The 17766-nt window shown below is 35.6% G+C and overlaps 1 protein-coding gene across 7 annotated transcripts; it reads right to left on the reverse strand.

The window, feature by feature from the left end:
* Positions 1 to 662: 662 nt before the first annotated feature.
* EFCAB14 (EF-hand calcium binding domain 14) lies at positions 663 to 17279 on the reverse strand. Of its 7 annotated transcripts, none has more exons than XM_087929865.1 (11): positions 16778 to 17279; positions 14542 to 14690; positions 11633 to 11778; positions 10560 to 10658; positions 9430 to 9540; positions 8753 to 8788; positions 6930 to 7121; positions 6749 to 6829; positions 5259 to 5364; positions 4237 to 4365; positions 663 to 2854 (listed from the first exon to the last, which is right to left on the reverse strand). In XM_087929865.1, the coding sequence occupies exons 1-11, from the start codon at positions 17011 to 17013 to the stop codon at positions 2679 to 2681; spliced, it is 1461 nt and encodes a 486-aa protein (XP_087785991.1). In that variant the 5' UTR covers positions 17014 to 17279; the 3' UTR covers positions 663 to 2678. The 7 variants fall into 7 exon arrangements, with proteins under 7 accessions (XP_087785991.1, XP_026562818.2, XP_026562817.2 ...); XM_026707033.2 differs by having other exon boundaries at positions 4237 to 4368; XM_026707032.2 differs by having other exon boundaries at positions 8753 to 8854.
* Between the last annotated feature and the right edge of the window lie 487 nt (positions 17280 to 17766).

Below are 17766 nucleotides of genomic sequence, written 5' to 3' on the forward strand. Positions count from 1 at the left end.
ATTTTGCTTTCAAATGCACAAATATTGCAAATTAGGAGAAACACATAAGACAAACGATGTATATTGAAGGCTCTAATTACATTCAAAAACAGCAAGATAGAATTACTTAAAGATTTTACATGAAGAGTTAGCTTTATGAAAAGCTTGCAAATAGGGAAAATTTATAAGCTTTTGCACTTCAGAGTTTAGACATTTCATCACTTAAATTTGCTCAGTATGAATGCCTTCTTTCTCAGTGATGACATACACACGAGGAATGGGGAAATGCTGGTATGCTAAGGACCCTCAGCAATCATTCCAAGTGATACTACCTTCCTTCCTGCTCTATAACATAAAGTATGAATTAACCTTAGGTATTTTTTTCTAATGAAAACATTCCTTTAATGTAGGATAGTTTTCAAATACGTATTTCTCTTACGGTACAGTATTGAGTTATTGAAGACTATGACTTCAGCTTCTAAATTGGATCAGAAATTTTGGAGTGAGATTTCTGTTACAACAAAAATGTTCCTGAAAGCAATCCCTAAAAGTGCTCATGATAATCAACTTAATACTGAGATTAAAAGTCATTCTTTGCATATGGATTATAACAAGCCACCTTTAAAAAAATACCTTCAATATTTTGCAATACAATCATATGACATACACACATACAAATACTGTTATATTTAATTGTTATTGCTTTATTTGGTCAATCGTTTTTATACACAAAGCATATAAAATTAATTTTATCCAAAAGAATACTGGTGTTCAGTTATGAACACAATATGAATTTTGAGCTTTAATGGGTATAGCTAACATATAAATTTAAGGAAACAATTTGCATTCTGGATAATTGTCTAGATAAGGGAATCTGGTTTTCCAAAACCTGTTCATTAAATTTTTGGAAGGCATCTGTTTACATCATATTCTAGTATACCAGTGCTCAGTACTTTGATAGAAACCACTGCCATTATGGGCAATGAAGATTCCTGAGAACTTAAAATTTGCTAAACTAAAAGCTGTAAAGAAAGCCAACAATTATGACAGCATTCTACTCAACATATCCTTTAAAAATAGATTTACAGTAATAGTGGCACATTAGAAAATCTTGCTGCATTTGGTTTGTACAGGGAATAATGTTTATCTGAGGTTATTTATTAAACGAAATCCTACTGTTTGTTTTCCTGACAACACCTGATGTTTTCAATAACCAAAACAAAACACAGCAGCTTAAAATGTTTTGAATTTCCAAGTTTATAGCTCACACTACATCATCAAAAGTGACTTCACATTCACAAACACATCTGTTTTTTTTTTAATAAGGCAAAAGCTTACTAATCTTGATAGTATATACGAAGATGCTGTACTCCTAGTGGAAATCTTTCTCAAACTTCAATTTAAGAAAAAGGAGATTTAATTATCTGGAAAAAAGTAGCACGTCCATGCCACAATCTCAATCCATTTGAACCTCACATTGGAATTAATGTTAAAATAAATCAGCAAACCACAGAGTGAAAATGCAAAGTTGTACTTAGTACAAAATATAATTTGGTGCTTATCATCTTACTTTTCTCTGAGAGTATCCTAATTATTGTTAATATTAACTACTAACCATTAACACCACTTTTAATCCTCTGTTAAATTGGGAAAGGTTAACTGAATTAGGTATCACCAATACAATGGGAAAAACTGAAGTAAATATTGCAGTGTTTCCAGCAGGAATCCTTCTTCATAAAATTATTATAACTGAAAATAGCAATGAATCTGTGATTTAGTTAAAATCAGAAGAAATTTTTATTCTTACAACCTGTTTCTCTGAATGTCTTTTTATCTCAATTTCAAGAATTGAAGTCTCCTTTAGAGTCTGGCATAAAAGTTAGTACTTGAATAGCACAAAACTTACCAGTGATTCACAAACCAATATAGGAAAGGAGTGTCATACAAGTGTAATTCCTAGCAAGAAGCAATGTTTTCTATTATCGACTTTTACTTAATACAAACTGGAACACTAATTACTTTTGATGAAAATTAGACCCAAATATGTATAAGTTATTCTAGTTTAAATATTTACAAATGGAAGAATCCCATCCTGCAAATCAGATTTTTATATTTTATTCTAAAGTGCAGCTAATTTAAGGCAAATTTGAAATATAAAATCAAGTTTGTCAATATATACACATATTTTAACTTGAAGACGAGCTTCCCTTATAAGGGAAATAAGAACTCTGAGATAAAATTCTTCGTGTAGTCATAAGGTGCAATTATCATTTTCATTACAATTATTCAATGCAATGCAATGCAATCCTGGGGCTGTGATCCAGGACAAATAAAATGTCCCTAGTTCTGTGGGAATCCAAACCAATGCAATAATGTATTTGCTATTAATAGGCCTTGTTTGCATAAACAAATTTAGGCATGGCTATTTACCCCTGGATCAGGGCCTCAAAAGTTGGAAAATCTTTCAGGGGTCAACATATCTAATGTTACAGCAGATAAAAATATAAAAGCTTTTCACTGTTTTCCAAATAACAGAAATTTTAAAGGTGTCAACTGATAGACTAAATTAACTTCAAAGACTAGTAGATCACTGGGAAAAGTGCTATAAGTAGCTTTTACTTATTCAGTTGGTTTTTTAAAAACAAAAACAAAACAATAGCTACTGTAGTCCTTCAATACTGTGTTTATAAGAAAAGATACTATAGACCCAATGCTACTTTCAGTTCTGTTATAGAATATCTTCCATCTCCATCTTCATCAAATTCCTGAAAACTCTGTGGATCATGCACTATATATCCAACCAGATTTTCCAGGTCTTCATATGATAACTTGTCATTAATGCCTTGGCTAGAAGTCCTGAATAAATTCTGAAGATCTGCAAGGGAAAAATTTGTTTATAAAAAACCATTCATTGCTCTCTCCTGAATTCAATCACCCCAAACTTCTATGTACAAGTCAGTTGCAATGGTGTTAGCTTAAGAAATAACTTGATTGTGCCAATAATAGCATCATGTCCCTCAAACTCAGTCTCCTTACTGTCAGCACTGATATTTCTATCATGGATTATTTAATTAGAGTTGTTCATTCATCTGCAATTCAGAAAATGCAATTTGGTATACATTTATTAAACAAAGGCTATTTTCATTATGTCTAGGATGTCTAAAATTACTATTATGGTTGATTAAAAACCACAAAAACTCAATATTGCTTTGTAATGGAGAAAGAAATGGTATGAAACCAGATTGCAACCTTGTTTTCAATTTACTAAACTACGGAAAATTATTATGTCTGAGCTGATCCCAAAACAATAATGATACGTATGCATTAAACTAGCAGAAACAACACTAAACATTTGGAAAGAGATAATGGCTAAATATTAATGTATGTCAACTGTCTCAATATAGCTGATTATGTGATTCAAGTATTCAGAGTAGACTGTAGTATAACAACCCATTTTATATTGTTTTTATACATTTTAGCTAGATTCAGTATATTTCTTTTGTTACTTTAATATTTTCAATTGGATAACCTATGGCAAGACCCCAATACAAAATATTTAAGAAAATCAAGGGATAATTAGGACATGGGGATCCTGCAAAAACAGAGAGTCACCCTTTTTGCTAACATGGTCTATTCTAAACCATGGGTGTCAAACTCGATTTCATTGAGGGCCGCATCAGGGTTATGTTTGACCTTAGGGGGCCGGGGTGGACATGACCAGGGTGGGCATAGCCAGTTTAACATCACTTGTGTTGGGGGTGCCTGTGGTGGTTCAAGAGCTCCGCCAGTGAAAACGGAGCTGGGGAGGTCCGCAGAGGTACCACGGGCCAATTCTTTGCTGTTTCCAGGACAGCCCTGCAGGCCAGATCTAAGCACGCCATGGGCCGGATCCAGTCTGTGGGCATTCAGTTTGACACCCATGATCTAAATGAATATTTTTCAAAGCTATTATGGCTAACAAAGAAAGAGATGAACTGATGAGGGGATTAAGTATCTCTCTGTAATCCCAATTCTGATCATCCCACCTGAAACTAGCAGCTATTTATCCCATCTCAAAGAGGTATACACAATCAAACATTTACCATCATAAATAAATCCTAATATATTCATTCATTTTGCCATTTCTAAATGTAGTCTCCCAATTTAAATTTGTAAAGACAACTCTTTGACATCTATAGATCCAAATTTATTAATTTCTAGAATCTTTGGCACACAAAACATGGGTTCTTGTTCCATGTCTAAAAACTTCAACTTTACCTTCTATGTTGGATATGCCAGGTAAAGACAAGCTTCTTGGGTGTCGACTTTGCTCAACATTATTGCCAAGTGATCTTGAAGAAATTATTGGAAGTTTTGTAGGCTCTGATGTCATGCTCTGTGGATTTTCTACTGTCAAAGCAATTTTACAGTAGTCATTTATTTTTCTTATTTGATAACAGCAAATATCATGCATCAAGGTGGAGGGAGGGGACATTAAAATGGTATAAAGCAGTCACAAGCAATATTAGCAGATTTCAAATGTATTCTAGTTTCACTCATACTAAAGTAAATAATAAGCATATAAACTGACTGCCTTCTAGAGATTTAGAAACAAGAACTATTGCTTGTTTTTTAATCAAATCATCAATTTCAGTTTGTTTTCAGTTTATATGTTAAATTAAAGCTGGAAAAAAAATCTGAAGTGATTAATCTTGGTCCGATTTTTTTTTACATCTCAAAAAACTTGGCATTTTAACAGGGATGTGTAGATTTTCTACATCCACTGCAAATCCCATTGTAGCTCATGATAAATGGGGACTCTCAGCAGGTCTACCTTAGGTGACCTAGATACTGACATCTGCAGTAGATACTCTTTTAAAAATCCAACTCCAAACCATATAGGATGTTAAAGGTGGTAATAAGCACCTGTAAACCAAGTGGCCAACAATACAGATCATGCGGAAATGTGAAATATGATTATACTAGGCAGCACCAGTTAGTTGCATTCTACTACAACTAGTTTCCAAATGTTCTCCAAGGGTGGCCCCCCCAAGTGGAAACTGACAAATATATAAATTCTGAAAATGATGTTCAATTCTATGAAATATGACAATTAAAATATTTAGTTCAGAAGCTTGAATTCAAATGCTAGCCAGTAAATAAATCTCTATACCTTCAGGTATGCATTTGGAAACAGATAACAATTTGTTGAAGTAAGTTAGTAATTAAAGCATGATAAAATAAAATTAGCTTGATATTCTAATAAAATATGCAAAATGACACGTATATGAGATGTTTACCTTTAAGTGCTTCAGATCGTTCATTATCTGATTTGCTTGACAGAGCATTAATCAACTGCAGCTTTTCTCTTAGTTTGGATACCTGAGATTCTCCATTTTCTATTTTCTGTAGATTACCAATTAAAAAAAAACTCTAAAGTAGCCCTGTTTGTTCTACTTTGATTGCACTTAATACAAAATCCACTGTATCATTTATATATTTCTAGCAAGTATATTTATGTACCTTTTTTCCTAATATTGTAACTGCACATACTATAATTTTGATGGTTTCAAAACTATCAACGTGAAAAGGGAATTAGCAATGTCAAAATCCAGCAGGAATTTTATTTTAATTCCTATCAACAGTAACTAATTTCAGGTATTGTTATACCAAGTCATAGTTCTATTGATAAGTTGAATAAACTAAATTGATTTTCTGCTGTACTTCTCTTACATGACTGTATATTGAATTAATCAATTTATGATTGACATAAATACACAGTAAAGCCTGTTTTATTGGTAAAATTAGCATTCTCTCCTCAAATCTTAAAGCTAAAGTTCTGGTGTAAATCTCTGCTGTAATGGTACTCTATAATTCCTCATATTCTTGAAATGTGACTAAACCCTGGTGAATTAATGACTTTAATTAGTCATTAGCTACAACATAAAATAACCTGAATAGTTTTGCAGCATGAGAATTATCCTTAGGAACAATTGATTTTTTTGAGAAAGTTTTTTTGAATATATTTTGCCTTGTGAATGTATGTCCTTTAAAAGCATGTTTTTCTTTCCATCAAGATATTATATCTAAGGTTTTGAACGAAGAGGAAAGTTGAAGTGATGTTCTAATGCCCCATGGAACAATATTTTATTATATTTTAAAGTATTTTTAAAAAGAATAACTTATTGATTTTCAGCATTAAATAACAGCCAAACTCACTTCAGTCAATTGGTGACCATATAATTAAAGTTCTGAAATGTTTGAAACAAAAATGCTTTGTTCTCCAGATACAAAAGACACAAGAACATGTTTTCAAGAGTCTTGTACATTTTTTAGTTAAACAGAACTCAACATGGGTAAATAAACAAAGCTACATATTGTGTTTCATCAGCTTTGGAGCAATTACAGATTTAATATCAACCACTGTAAAAGCTAAAATATCATTTTACTTGCTTCCATTTTGTTTTTAATGCAGTACTGAAATTTATATAGAAACAAAAGGTGTATGTGAAACTGTAAATTTACTGCTATATAGTTTATCCTTAATTTTTTAAATTTTTTATTATTTTTTCAAGGCTGAACCAATACCTTCTTTTCAACTTTTCAGCTCACACGGAATTTTTGTTTTTACAAAATGTGAATGGAGAAAAATATATATGGGCTATGAACCTCAGTTGTTCTGTCATTTCACTTGAGTTGGTTACCTTACTCCTCTTACCCTCAAAGTCAGGAGGACAACTCAAGGGGGTTCTAAAAAATATCTCTTTTGCTATGGTTCTCCAAAACTTACCTCCATATTTTCTACTTTTTCAGCAGTTGTTTCATTTCTTGATTCTTTTTTCACATTTACCGAGGTAGTTAGGTTACTCACCTGCAAGGGACAGTATAATATATGTGTTTGCTTGTGGCATACTATCCTGTACAAGCAACATGTTGCAAGTGTTTCATTCCCAAAATATTTAGACACTTACCATACCAAAGGTAAGGTTCTTTCTGTTTTCTGGTTTATTCACAACGAATATATGATTTTCTAAGGAAGTAACTTTCCAGCTTAGATTGGTGACTGTGGAATCCAGATTGAAAAATTTTAAATCATTCAATTTCTGATGTAACATTACGGTAGAGTTCATCTCCTCTATAGAGATATGTAGATATTGGTTATCCTGTTTAACAAAAGAAAATGATTACTTTGCTATAAAACCAGTGGAACAAGGTTACTGAAAATAAGCAGAACATAATCTTAATGAATCTAGTACACTATAAACTATTCTCTGTAGCCTTTTCAAGTTCAACAGAACAAATTGTGTATCAAAGGAATATACAATCACCTCTTGAGTTACAACCACTCATTTAGTGACTATTGAAAGTTACAATGGTACTGGAAAAATATGACTTATGACTGTTCTTCACACAATCTTGCGGCATCCCTATGGTCACGTGATCAAAATTCTGACGCTTGGAAACCAGCATATATTTATGATGGTTGCAATGTCCTAGGGTCATGTGACCATCTTTTGCAAACGTCTGAGAAGCAAAGTCAGTGGGGAAGCCAGATTCACTTAACAATCATGATACTAACTTTACCACAGAGATTCACTTAACAACTGTGGCAAGAAAGTCGTAAAATGGGGCAAAACTCACTTAACTGCCAAGCTTAGCAAATGGAAATGTGCTCAACCACAAGTCAAAGACAGAAGCAGAATTAGATGTTATCTCATGCACCTCTTCTCTGATGCAGGCCAATTTCAGTGGCTATCGTGGATTCTGCACAACCATTAAAGTATTAGAATGCCATTGTAGTATTGTGAACATATTTATTCTTGGTTTTTAAATTATTAAATTTAAATTTAAATTAGAACTTCAGAAAAAAACAACTGCTACCAATCTGCCTTCCACTGAGGATCTGTATACTGCACAAGCCAGAAAGAGGGTTGTGAAAATATCTACAGACACCTCCCCTCCCCCAACATCCAACCGCTTCAATGTCTATCCTCAAAATGACACTATAGGGCACTGCAGGTCAGAACAACTAAACATAAGGAGAGTTCCCCCACACCCCCCATGCCATCACTCTGCTAAATAACTAATTTCTACAACACTGTAAAACTATTTAGAAAGGCAGTATTACCATCTTTATTATCATCTTCCCTATTACCTATCTCATCTTGTAATTTTGTTACTTGTATCTTACAATTTATATTGTTTACTTAGTATCCTAGTATGATTTATGTGGATTGCTTATTTAGTATCCATAACTATCACTAAGTGTTGTTATCTAATGTTTTATGATGAATGTATTACCGCTATTACCATGACTATGATAATCCATCACTATCGTTGTATGTACACTGACAGTGTATGTACTGGAGACAAATTCCTTGTACATTTAATCACATGTGGCCAATAAAGAATTCTAAATTACTCAACCTACGTCAGATGACTAATAGGAAGATACGGGGACCAATTCAGTAACTGTTTGATACTTGGGAGTGTTTAAACACTGAATAGTTGTTTTACGGAAAGGGCATCTTTTTTCTATCTTGGATGCGATACCTAAGTCCTTATCATATTCCAACTACCCTCAACAATTATATGATAGATGCATTTGAAGCAACAGCAATGGCTTCTTGACTAGTTATTCTTTTCATTCCAGAGGCACTATAAATATCAGCATTTGTGTTCCAAAAATAATACTAAAGAGTAGTATAACAATGCAAAGCTATCCTGGCTTCATTTTAACATAACAGTTTTGAAACCGTGATTTCCAAAGCTTTTAAAAGCAAAAAAGCAGCACCTGTTTACAAATGTTCGTCATATTCTTTTCATTTATCTGGGGGACAGAAGAGGAGGAAAAGGAAAGTAAATGCTTTTGTCTAACATCTTCTGTGTGTTCATTCTGAAATATATTAAGACATGTGTTCAAACCAGTTATTATTTGAATATTCATAACCCATCAAGCATAACACTTATTTACATTCTGCAAATAATTGAAAGAGAAGAAAGCAAAAAGAAGACAGTAAACCTTTTGTGAGCAGCCATAAAATACTGGCATTTGCTTTACTTGACATTAAATTTAAATTTAAGGTTTTTATGCAGGAAGAATATGAAGCAGAGTTATAGCTAGAAAAGTGAGGTGTCTGAATAACTAACCGCCTAAAATGTGATGTTAATGTTAAAATGCTTCCATCTGCATAAACAGTCAATATCTACAAATCTGATTATATAAATTTTACAAATTTAAATTGGTTTTAAGACCAGTTTAAGAATTTATAAGAACATAAAATATATTCCACTTAAAATGGTAAACTATAAACATCATTTTTTCTTAATAAATCCATAGGGGGGTTTGAAACAAGAAAATCTGGAAAAACCAACTTCAGCCACTTTTATTTTTAAATTGCATACCAAATCTGAAGTTCTTATAGGATGAGCTATAGAATGTGCTTTTGTGAAATGTCTATAAATCCTTACTATTTCTTTTTGGAGAGTTTCTAGAGTCTTCTTTTGCTCTTCAATTGCTGCTTGCATGGCCTCAACATCATGATGAACACTAGTTACTGTGCTACCTATAGTAGCAACAGTCTAGGGAAAAAATAACAGCAAATCTTTTAGCATTGGACATTCATTGATCAACTAATTGAAATTCAAATGTGTTTACTCCAATGAGGAATTATTTTAATTGGTTACATTAAACACAAAGAATGTACATTAACAAATCCCATTTATAACAATATGAATAACAATTTATGTTCTTGGATATATTTAACTGGGAACATATATCACATTTGAAGAATATGGAATCAGGTCTGTGGATAAAATAAGTCACTTTGTATTGCTCCATTGAAATCACTTCCACATCAAAGCTTATATAAAGTATACGTTGTAGTGTATACACACAACCAGACAATATCATTTATATTGCCATATACCCACAAAGGTTCTAATTGCATCGGCATTCTATGTGCTTGGATATGCAAGAAACGATACATCCTATGATGAACTGTTTTCATATTTAGAGAAAAACATGCAAACAGATATTTGTAAAAGTGTTTAGAAACACAAACATCAAGTATTATCAGTTCTATTATCAGATCACAAAGTATGATGCAAACTACTTTCTGGATTATAGGAAAAATATATAAAATGCTGGAAATACAATCCGTCAAAAGTATTGCACTTAGCTTACATATAGAAAAAGGAACTCACTTCCAGGCAAGCAACATAATATTGCCTATAAGCATATAAACAATTCTGAATATATTACTTATGCCCAGTTTTACTAGTGGGCCTTATTACTGCAAAGACACTGAAATCACCACTACTAACTGTCACCTATATTCTTTATACAAGTCATTTGTATCATTGGTGAAATATACCATTTTTCATGGTCTAGTCACATGAACTAGAAAGCAGGATTTCAAAAGTTTTATAAATATATTTTTATGTTTCCTTCATACATTTTCAAAAAAAGAGGGATTAAAAACGCAATAAAATATAGTTCCTATTAGAAAGGAAAGACACAATGAAAAGCTCTGTACTTGTCAACTTATCTATAGCACAAAAAATTCTAAAGATAGATTAGTACTGAATATAATACATACTTTCTGAAGCTCTTCCACTGTAACAGGAAGATTAATTAAATCAGAAGCAGATTTAATATTTGCTTTGAGATGATTTACTGCCAACATCAGCAAAGATATCTGTAATCACAAATGAAAGAATGACTTTACAGGACAGATTTTTATCTTTTCTGTTGTAAAGGTTCATCCTAAGGTCATGTTATGAATGTGTTACTGTTGACTTATCAGGACTGAAGACTGACTCAAAGGAACAAACCTAAACAACAGATATTCCCCTTTATTGCTGCCCAAGGTGCTGCTGATACACTTCTACAGAGGAATTATTGAGTCTATCATCTGCACCTCTGTAACTGTCCAATCAAGACAAGCACCGACTTCAACGGATAATTAGAACTGCAGAAAAAACAATTGCTACTTATCTGCCTTCTGTTGAAGACCTGCGTGTATACTGCACGAGCCAGAAAGAGGGTTGTGAAAATATCTACAGACACACACACCCTCACGTCCTGGACATAAACTGTTTCTACTTCTACCCTCAAAATGAAGCAATAGGATACTGCACATCAGAACAACTAGAGCTAAGGATTTTTTTCCCCCATGACATCACTCTGCTAAATAATTCCCACAACACTGTAAAATTATCTAGAAAGGCAGTATTACCATCATTATTCTCATCTTCCCTATTACCTTTCTCCTTATGTTCTTATTATACCTTTGTTTATATCTTACGATTTATATTGTTTACTTAGTATCCTAGCATGGTTTATGTTGATTGCTTATTTAGTATCTATGACTATGACTAAGTGTTGTATCTAATGTTTTATGATGAATGTATTTTTAAAATGACTATGATAATGATCTATCATTATTGTTGCACCAGAGACAAATTCCTTGTGTCTAATCACACTTGGCCAATAAAAATTTTTAAATTCTAAACCCTATTGGTAAACAAAGGAATGGTTGGACATTCTATTGCCCAATATAGAAAATGTTCAGTAGAATGTAATATGAACTGACTAAATTGAGTGATTAAAAGTGCTATTTAACACTATTTTTGATGCAACTTTACTTGAACAAATGCTTGCTCATTTTACCTGTTTGCTTATTTCAGTGATGTTTATCCATATTTTGTTTATCCCCAAATCTCCATTCTTAATTTTTTCCAATTCCTTTTCTTTATTACGGAGGTCTTCAGTCATTCTGGGAATTTCTTGAAATGAGTTTTTTTGATTAGATTCCACTAAAATAGAAAATTAAATGAATCTGAGTGGATTAATGAATGAATCTGAAAACATGAACATAATTTCTTTCAGGCTCTAATTCAGAATATCTAAGAGGCTATGACTCTCATGATGAACATGCACAAGTTCTTCGGGAGATATTCCGAGCTTTAGAAGCCCATTATCGTTTCATAATATTGCAGAAGAACCTGTTCTCTTACACTGTTCCCAAATTATGGGAATTGCATTTGGTCTCCACTGTCTTGTATTTAGAAACATTATCTCTAGTTCCTTATATTAATTTGATACTTAACATTTAAGATTCTGCAGGGATTCTGCTTTGTCTTAAGAAACTTGCTAGAGTAGAAAAAACAGAATATAATTCAAGTAAACAACAAACATTTTCTTTCAGGTCTCAGGTACACTTCCCAGTGCATTTATTGGACCCATTTTTCATAAAACATTAAAACACAAGACACCCCGTGCCCTATTGGGTCATCCTCTCAAAGATATTTCCTTACCTAAACAAAGAAACAAAGACAAAACAATTGTGGAGTGGGAGCCACTTCACACTTTCCGCCTGCTTCCCCATTGAGTTTTCATGTGGGAAGTTGGTAGGTAGCATCAGAAAAATCTCCCTCCCTCCCTCCCGGCTTGTCCATTTATTTTGCTTGTGGGAAACTTGCAGGAAGAAGTTAGCAGGGAAGCCAGCAGAAAGTTTTTCTCCCCCCCCCCCTCACCAGACAGTAGTGCAGGGGTGTGCATAAAAGAGGTGCTGCATGAGACAGGGAAGGCATGCAGGGCTGGCAGCACCAGTCAAGAGAAGAAACGGGAGGGGGGGGTGTATGTGCAAGACACAGATCAAAGGAAGACGGGGGGGCGCAGAGCATGGGCTGGGGGATTTCTTCCTCCATTTCTGCTCCCTTCCTTTCCAGCTGCTGGATGGGAGAGGGGCTGAGGAATTGTGAGATTAGTTGGGAAGCCCTCACAGGTCATTGAAAAGGAAGATCATGTGACCACCGCAGGAGTGCAGCATCACCAGAAGCAGCCACATCTTTCCCAAATTTCATTCCCTTGGGAGTCACAGGTCCTGGGTTTTATAAATTAGCCCATTTGAGGTACACTTTTAGTTCAAAAATTGTTGCTGTGTGATGCACCCTTTTGCTCAGTTAAAGGTCATGACAATCAGAGTTCCAGTAGTATATACTGTAAGTATCTATGTCAATATATTTATACTTGTCCAATCCATAACTGATGACATATAATTCAGTGTTTGCTAGTAATAATGAAACTGAAATCCAGTACACTGATAATAGAAGCAAGCTGTTGTAAACTAGCAAATCAATAAACTTTTAGGATCAAAACATTTTAACTTTTATTTACAGAATGCAATCAAATTGTCGTAAACACACTTTAAAATTGATCACAAAATATTTGATTACATTTAGTAAGATGTGCTGTTTTTCTATATGACTAAGACTCTATTTTCTGCAGTTTTGCAAAAAACATTTTTTACACGTAAAGGAACTCACAATTGGAAGGTCTGTTAAGCATGCCATTAATCACTAATACTAGCACTAGCAAACAAAAAAATTATGTTCATGCTACTGAGTTCTTATTAAGTATGATATAACCCAGCAACTCCCTACATGAAGGAACATAGTTTTCTTAAGTATAAATGACAGTACTAAGACTCCAATAGTAGTTTAACAATTGAATAAACTGCTTTAGGTGATTCTCATTGGCTGGAGCTGCTTAAACAAAGAACAGATGACCACCAATCACAGATGTTGTAATAATACATTCCTTTACTGGGCAGGGAGGTGGACCACTGATCTCCAAGGTCCTTTTCATTCTTTGTTTAATTTCAAAATCCCTTCAGAAAAGATGTTAATTACATCAATCCAAAGGTTAAAAAAAAGCATAAGCTTTCAATATCTCCATCAGGGAATATTTTAAAACACAGAAGTGGAGGATGAAGGGGAAAAAAGATAATACATATAGTCCTTGACTTATAACAGTTCATTTAGTGACTGTCCAAAGTTACAAGAGCCCTGAAAAAGTGACTTATGATCATTTTTCAGTTACAACCTTTCCAGCATTCCCATCATCATATGATCAAAATTCAGATGCTTGGCAACTGATTCATATTTATGACTGTTCCTGTGTTCCAAGGTCATGTTGCAAACCTTCTGACAAGCAAAGTCAATGGAGAAGCCAGGTTTAGGTGACCAACTTATCAGCTGCAGCGATTCACTTAATAATTGAGGCAAGAAAGATCATAAAACAGGGTTAAATTAACTTAACAAATGTCTCAATTAACAGCAGAAATTTGGGGCTTAATTGTGGTTGCATATCGAGGACTACCTGTACTGAAATATAAAATCTGCACAGTCCGTATCAAAATTAGAATGTAGGAGAGGACAGCAATTAGGATCTCCCTGGTGCAGAGATTGTCTCAGGTTATAACCAAGACAGATGCAGCTATTTTTGAAATAGAGCTGTTCCAGATATTGAAAATATAAAATATCCCTGCTCTCTGAAATGAGCATCCATTCATTCTTTACTTGCTTTATACAACTTTCTATACGATAAAGAAAGAAAGTTTGCCTAAACATACTTACTTTCTATCAAATTAAAACAAAACTGTTTTGCTTTTGGTAAAATATTCTTAAGAAAATGAGAATATATAATTTTGCCCGTAATGCATGCTAGCTAAAAGCAAGATATATGCAAATTTCTTCCCAGAAAACATTATAGAGTTGGCAAATATTTGAACTTACTGGTTCTAAATCTTTCCTTTAATCCATCCAGATCTTCTTTGAGAGCAACTTGCATCCATACCAATCCAACACAGGCCACCACACAAGCAGCCAGGATGATAAAGGTACATAACAGGCAGCAGAGTTTGCAGCATCGCAGATAGTCCCCCCTACATTAAAAATGTTTTAAATTGGTATTTGCTAACAGAGCTAAATATTACATTAAACTGATACCTTACTAAATTCAATGTAGGAACAATCGTGCTTTTAAACTCTATATACTTGTACTATACCAAATATAAAATTCCATGCAAAATTAGGAATAAAAACAAAACTGCCAATATTGTATTGTCCTTGTATAAATATATGGCATGTCTGTATCTGAAATATTAAGTTTAGTTCTGTGCTTGAAAAATATAACACAGCAAAAAAAAAGCATAATAGGGCAACCAAAATGATCAAGGAGATTAAACAACTATATAAGAAAAGGCTATAATATCTGGGATAGTTTAGCTTAAAGAAGAGTGATGAGTTATGACTATAAACGTATATTAAATGTGCATAGATCTCAGAGAAGAACAAATAGTGTTATTTTACATCAGTGGTGGCTAACCTTTTTGGGCTCCTGTGCCAAAAATTGTGTGTGCGCTTCCACACTCACATGCCAGCACCCAGAAGGCAATGCGTGCCCCCCACAGCCCCTATGCATGCATGCACAATCCCCACCCACCCACGCCACCCCCTTACCTGCACTGCGCCTCATAGCTGATTTTCGGTTTGAAGCCTTTTTCAGCCTCCCAGAGGATTGAAGAAGTCTTCTGCAGGCTTTGCTGACCGAAAACTAGCCCCGTTTAGTCACTTCTGGTATTTTCGGAAAAACAGGAAGTGATGAAATGGGGCTAGTTTTTGGCCTGCAAAGCCTGCAGAAGCCTTCCTCAAGTCTGTGGGAGGCCAAAAAGGCCTAAAACCAGTCAAAAATCAGCTGTGAGGCGCATGCATGCGCAGTGAGGTACGTTTGCCTGCAGCTCGCATGCCGGCACAAATGGTCTGCATGCCACCTGTAGCCCAAGTGCCATAAATTCGCCATCACGGTTCTACACAAAGCCTGAGACAGAATTGTGAAGTTGAACATGTTAAAAAAAATACAACAAAAAAGTACCTTATCCCACAGGAATATGTGCAGAAACATTACAAAGGAAAAAACAAATGTACAACAAATGCTAATAAAAGCAAATTATGCTTTGATATATGTTTATGTACTACTGTAACCAAAATCATATTATGGAATCTAACAGTATAATCTCTGCAAGCTAACAATATTCAAACAGAAAGAATGACAGTATCATTCTTCCCCATACCTGCATCATTAAGCAGAGCCCAAGAATAACACCAGGACAAGTTGTACAAGTAACACACCTGTTACTATGTCAGGGAAGGCTAATTCTCCAACCTGTATTGCTGTCACACCCAGCAATTGTTTTCAGTTCCAGTTGTGCTCAGCAATTTGATGTTCTCCAAATGAATTATGATTACAACTACTATCCATCCAAAACATCTAGCAGCTGAAGACATTAAATTACAATCCAACCCAAATTCAGAGCAACAGACTGAAGATTACGTTAATAATATTGCTATTCTAACCACCATATTTTCTGACTTACACTCATCCCAAATCCAACTTTACTTCTCAAGGCCTGTTAACTCGGCTTCTTCAAAATTCCGAGTTGATTACAGGTAGTCCTCAACCTACGACCACAATTAAGCCCAACCCCTTTATGCTGCTAAGTGAAAAATTTGTTAAGTGAGTTTTGCTTCATTTTACGACTTTTCTTGCCCCGTTTGTTATGAAACTGGCTTCCCCCATCGACTTTGCTTCTCAGAAGGTTGCAAAAATTGATCACACGATCCCAGGACACTGCAATCGTCATAAATGTGAGTCAGCTGTCAAGCCTTTGAATGTAAAGCACGTGACCATGGGGATGCTGCAAAGGTCATAAGGGTGAAAGACCATCATCAGTCACACTTTTTTCCGTGCTGTTGTATGGTCACTAAGTGGCCTGTTGTAAGTCGAGGACTACCTGTATAAACCGAAACCCATTCAGCGTCTCTTCCTCTCCCTAAAGCGCCACATCCCTTTCCAATCCTAAACCTCCTCCTGACCCCCACAGCCAATCCTCGGCTCCCCTATCCCTGCCTATCCCATCCTTGCTTTCCCAGCCACCTTCCTCCCCTTCTCCCTGGATTATCCGGGTCTCACTTAGAAAAGCGGGCGCGGGAGCCCGGCAGCCCGAATCTGTCCCCGTAATCCGGATCAGAGGAGCTGCTGGTGACGCTCTCGGCAGACTCGGTGCGGAGCAACCGATGACCCGAGGCAGAGCCTTTCCTGGGATGCTTCTTTTTGAGCCGGCCGCCTCCGCCGTTGCCGCTTCCCCGGTCGCCGTTTCCACCGCTCGCGAGGCCTATGAGCGCGTTCAGCTCCTTGCGCTTTTTCATCCTCTTCTGCTGAGCCGGGACGAGGCCCTGGGGAGCCGAGCTCCACAACGGAGGAGGGGCTCCTAACTCGGGGCCCCGGCTCGCCAGCTTCAGCGTTTCCGACGTTCACCGCCCAGGCGGGCGTCTCAAGAAGGCCGGGACGGATCTCTTAGGCTTCGCCGATGCCGTTGGGGCCGGTTCTTCTTCCCACCGGCTTTAGCTGCCGCCGCAGAAGCCCCAGCCATAGCCGTGGGAAGAACATCGCTTCCTCTTGCTCCTCGCCGACCAAAGGGTTGGAGCCGTTCGTTGCTAGCACCGGAGGCACCGATTGGAAGGTTTTGCTCGTCCGCCAGAATCTACCAGTATCCCCTCCTCCTATTGGATAAAAGGATTGTTTTTCTTCCCTCTGCCTTCTTCCCTATTGGGCTATGTTAGCCTTTTTTTTTCCATTGGCTAGTGACATTTACATCCGGGGAACCGGTTAAGACTCCTCCACAGCGGGGAGTGTAATTAAATCAACCTATTTAAAGGGCCAAGACTAATAGAGAGATGAATGGAATAAATTAGAATGACGCTTCACTTGCAAAGATGATGGAATAGATCTTCTTGAGGAAGTGCCGTTGGATCAACGACTCTGCTTCAAATGGCATTAATTACTTAGGGTCGAAAAAAAGACATACTGATTAGAGAGGAAAATGTCAAACATCATAGAGAAAAAGGGCAAAAAAAAAGGAGCTTACAATGTAGTTGCTGTGGGAACTACAAAAGGTCAGT

This window comes from Pseudonaja textilis, chromosome 3 (assembly GCF_049901715.1).
Source record: "Pseudonaja textilis isolate UNSWEBS1 chromosome 3, rPseTex1.2, whole genome shotgun sequence".
Taxonomy (NCBI): Eukaryota; Metazoa; Chordata; class Lepidosauria; order Squamata; family Elapidae; genus Pseudonaja; species Pseudonaja textilis.

Excerpts from the sequence above, each read along its gene's own strand:
- EFCAB14 (XM_026707031.2), bottom strand. The coding sequence starts at position 17,013 with ATGAAAAAGCGCAAGGAGCTGAACGCGCTCATAGGCCTCGCGAGCGGT. Across the intron at positions 11,779-14,541 it reads AAAGGAAAGATTTAGAACCA|TGGAATCTAATCAAAAAAAC; the intron begins GTAAGTTCAAAT and ends TTTCTATTTTAG. Across the intron at positions 10,659-11,632 it reads TCACTGAAATAAGCAAACAG|ATATCTTTGCTGATGTTGGC; the intron begins GTAAAATGAGCA and ends TTGTGATTACAG.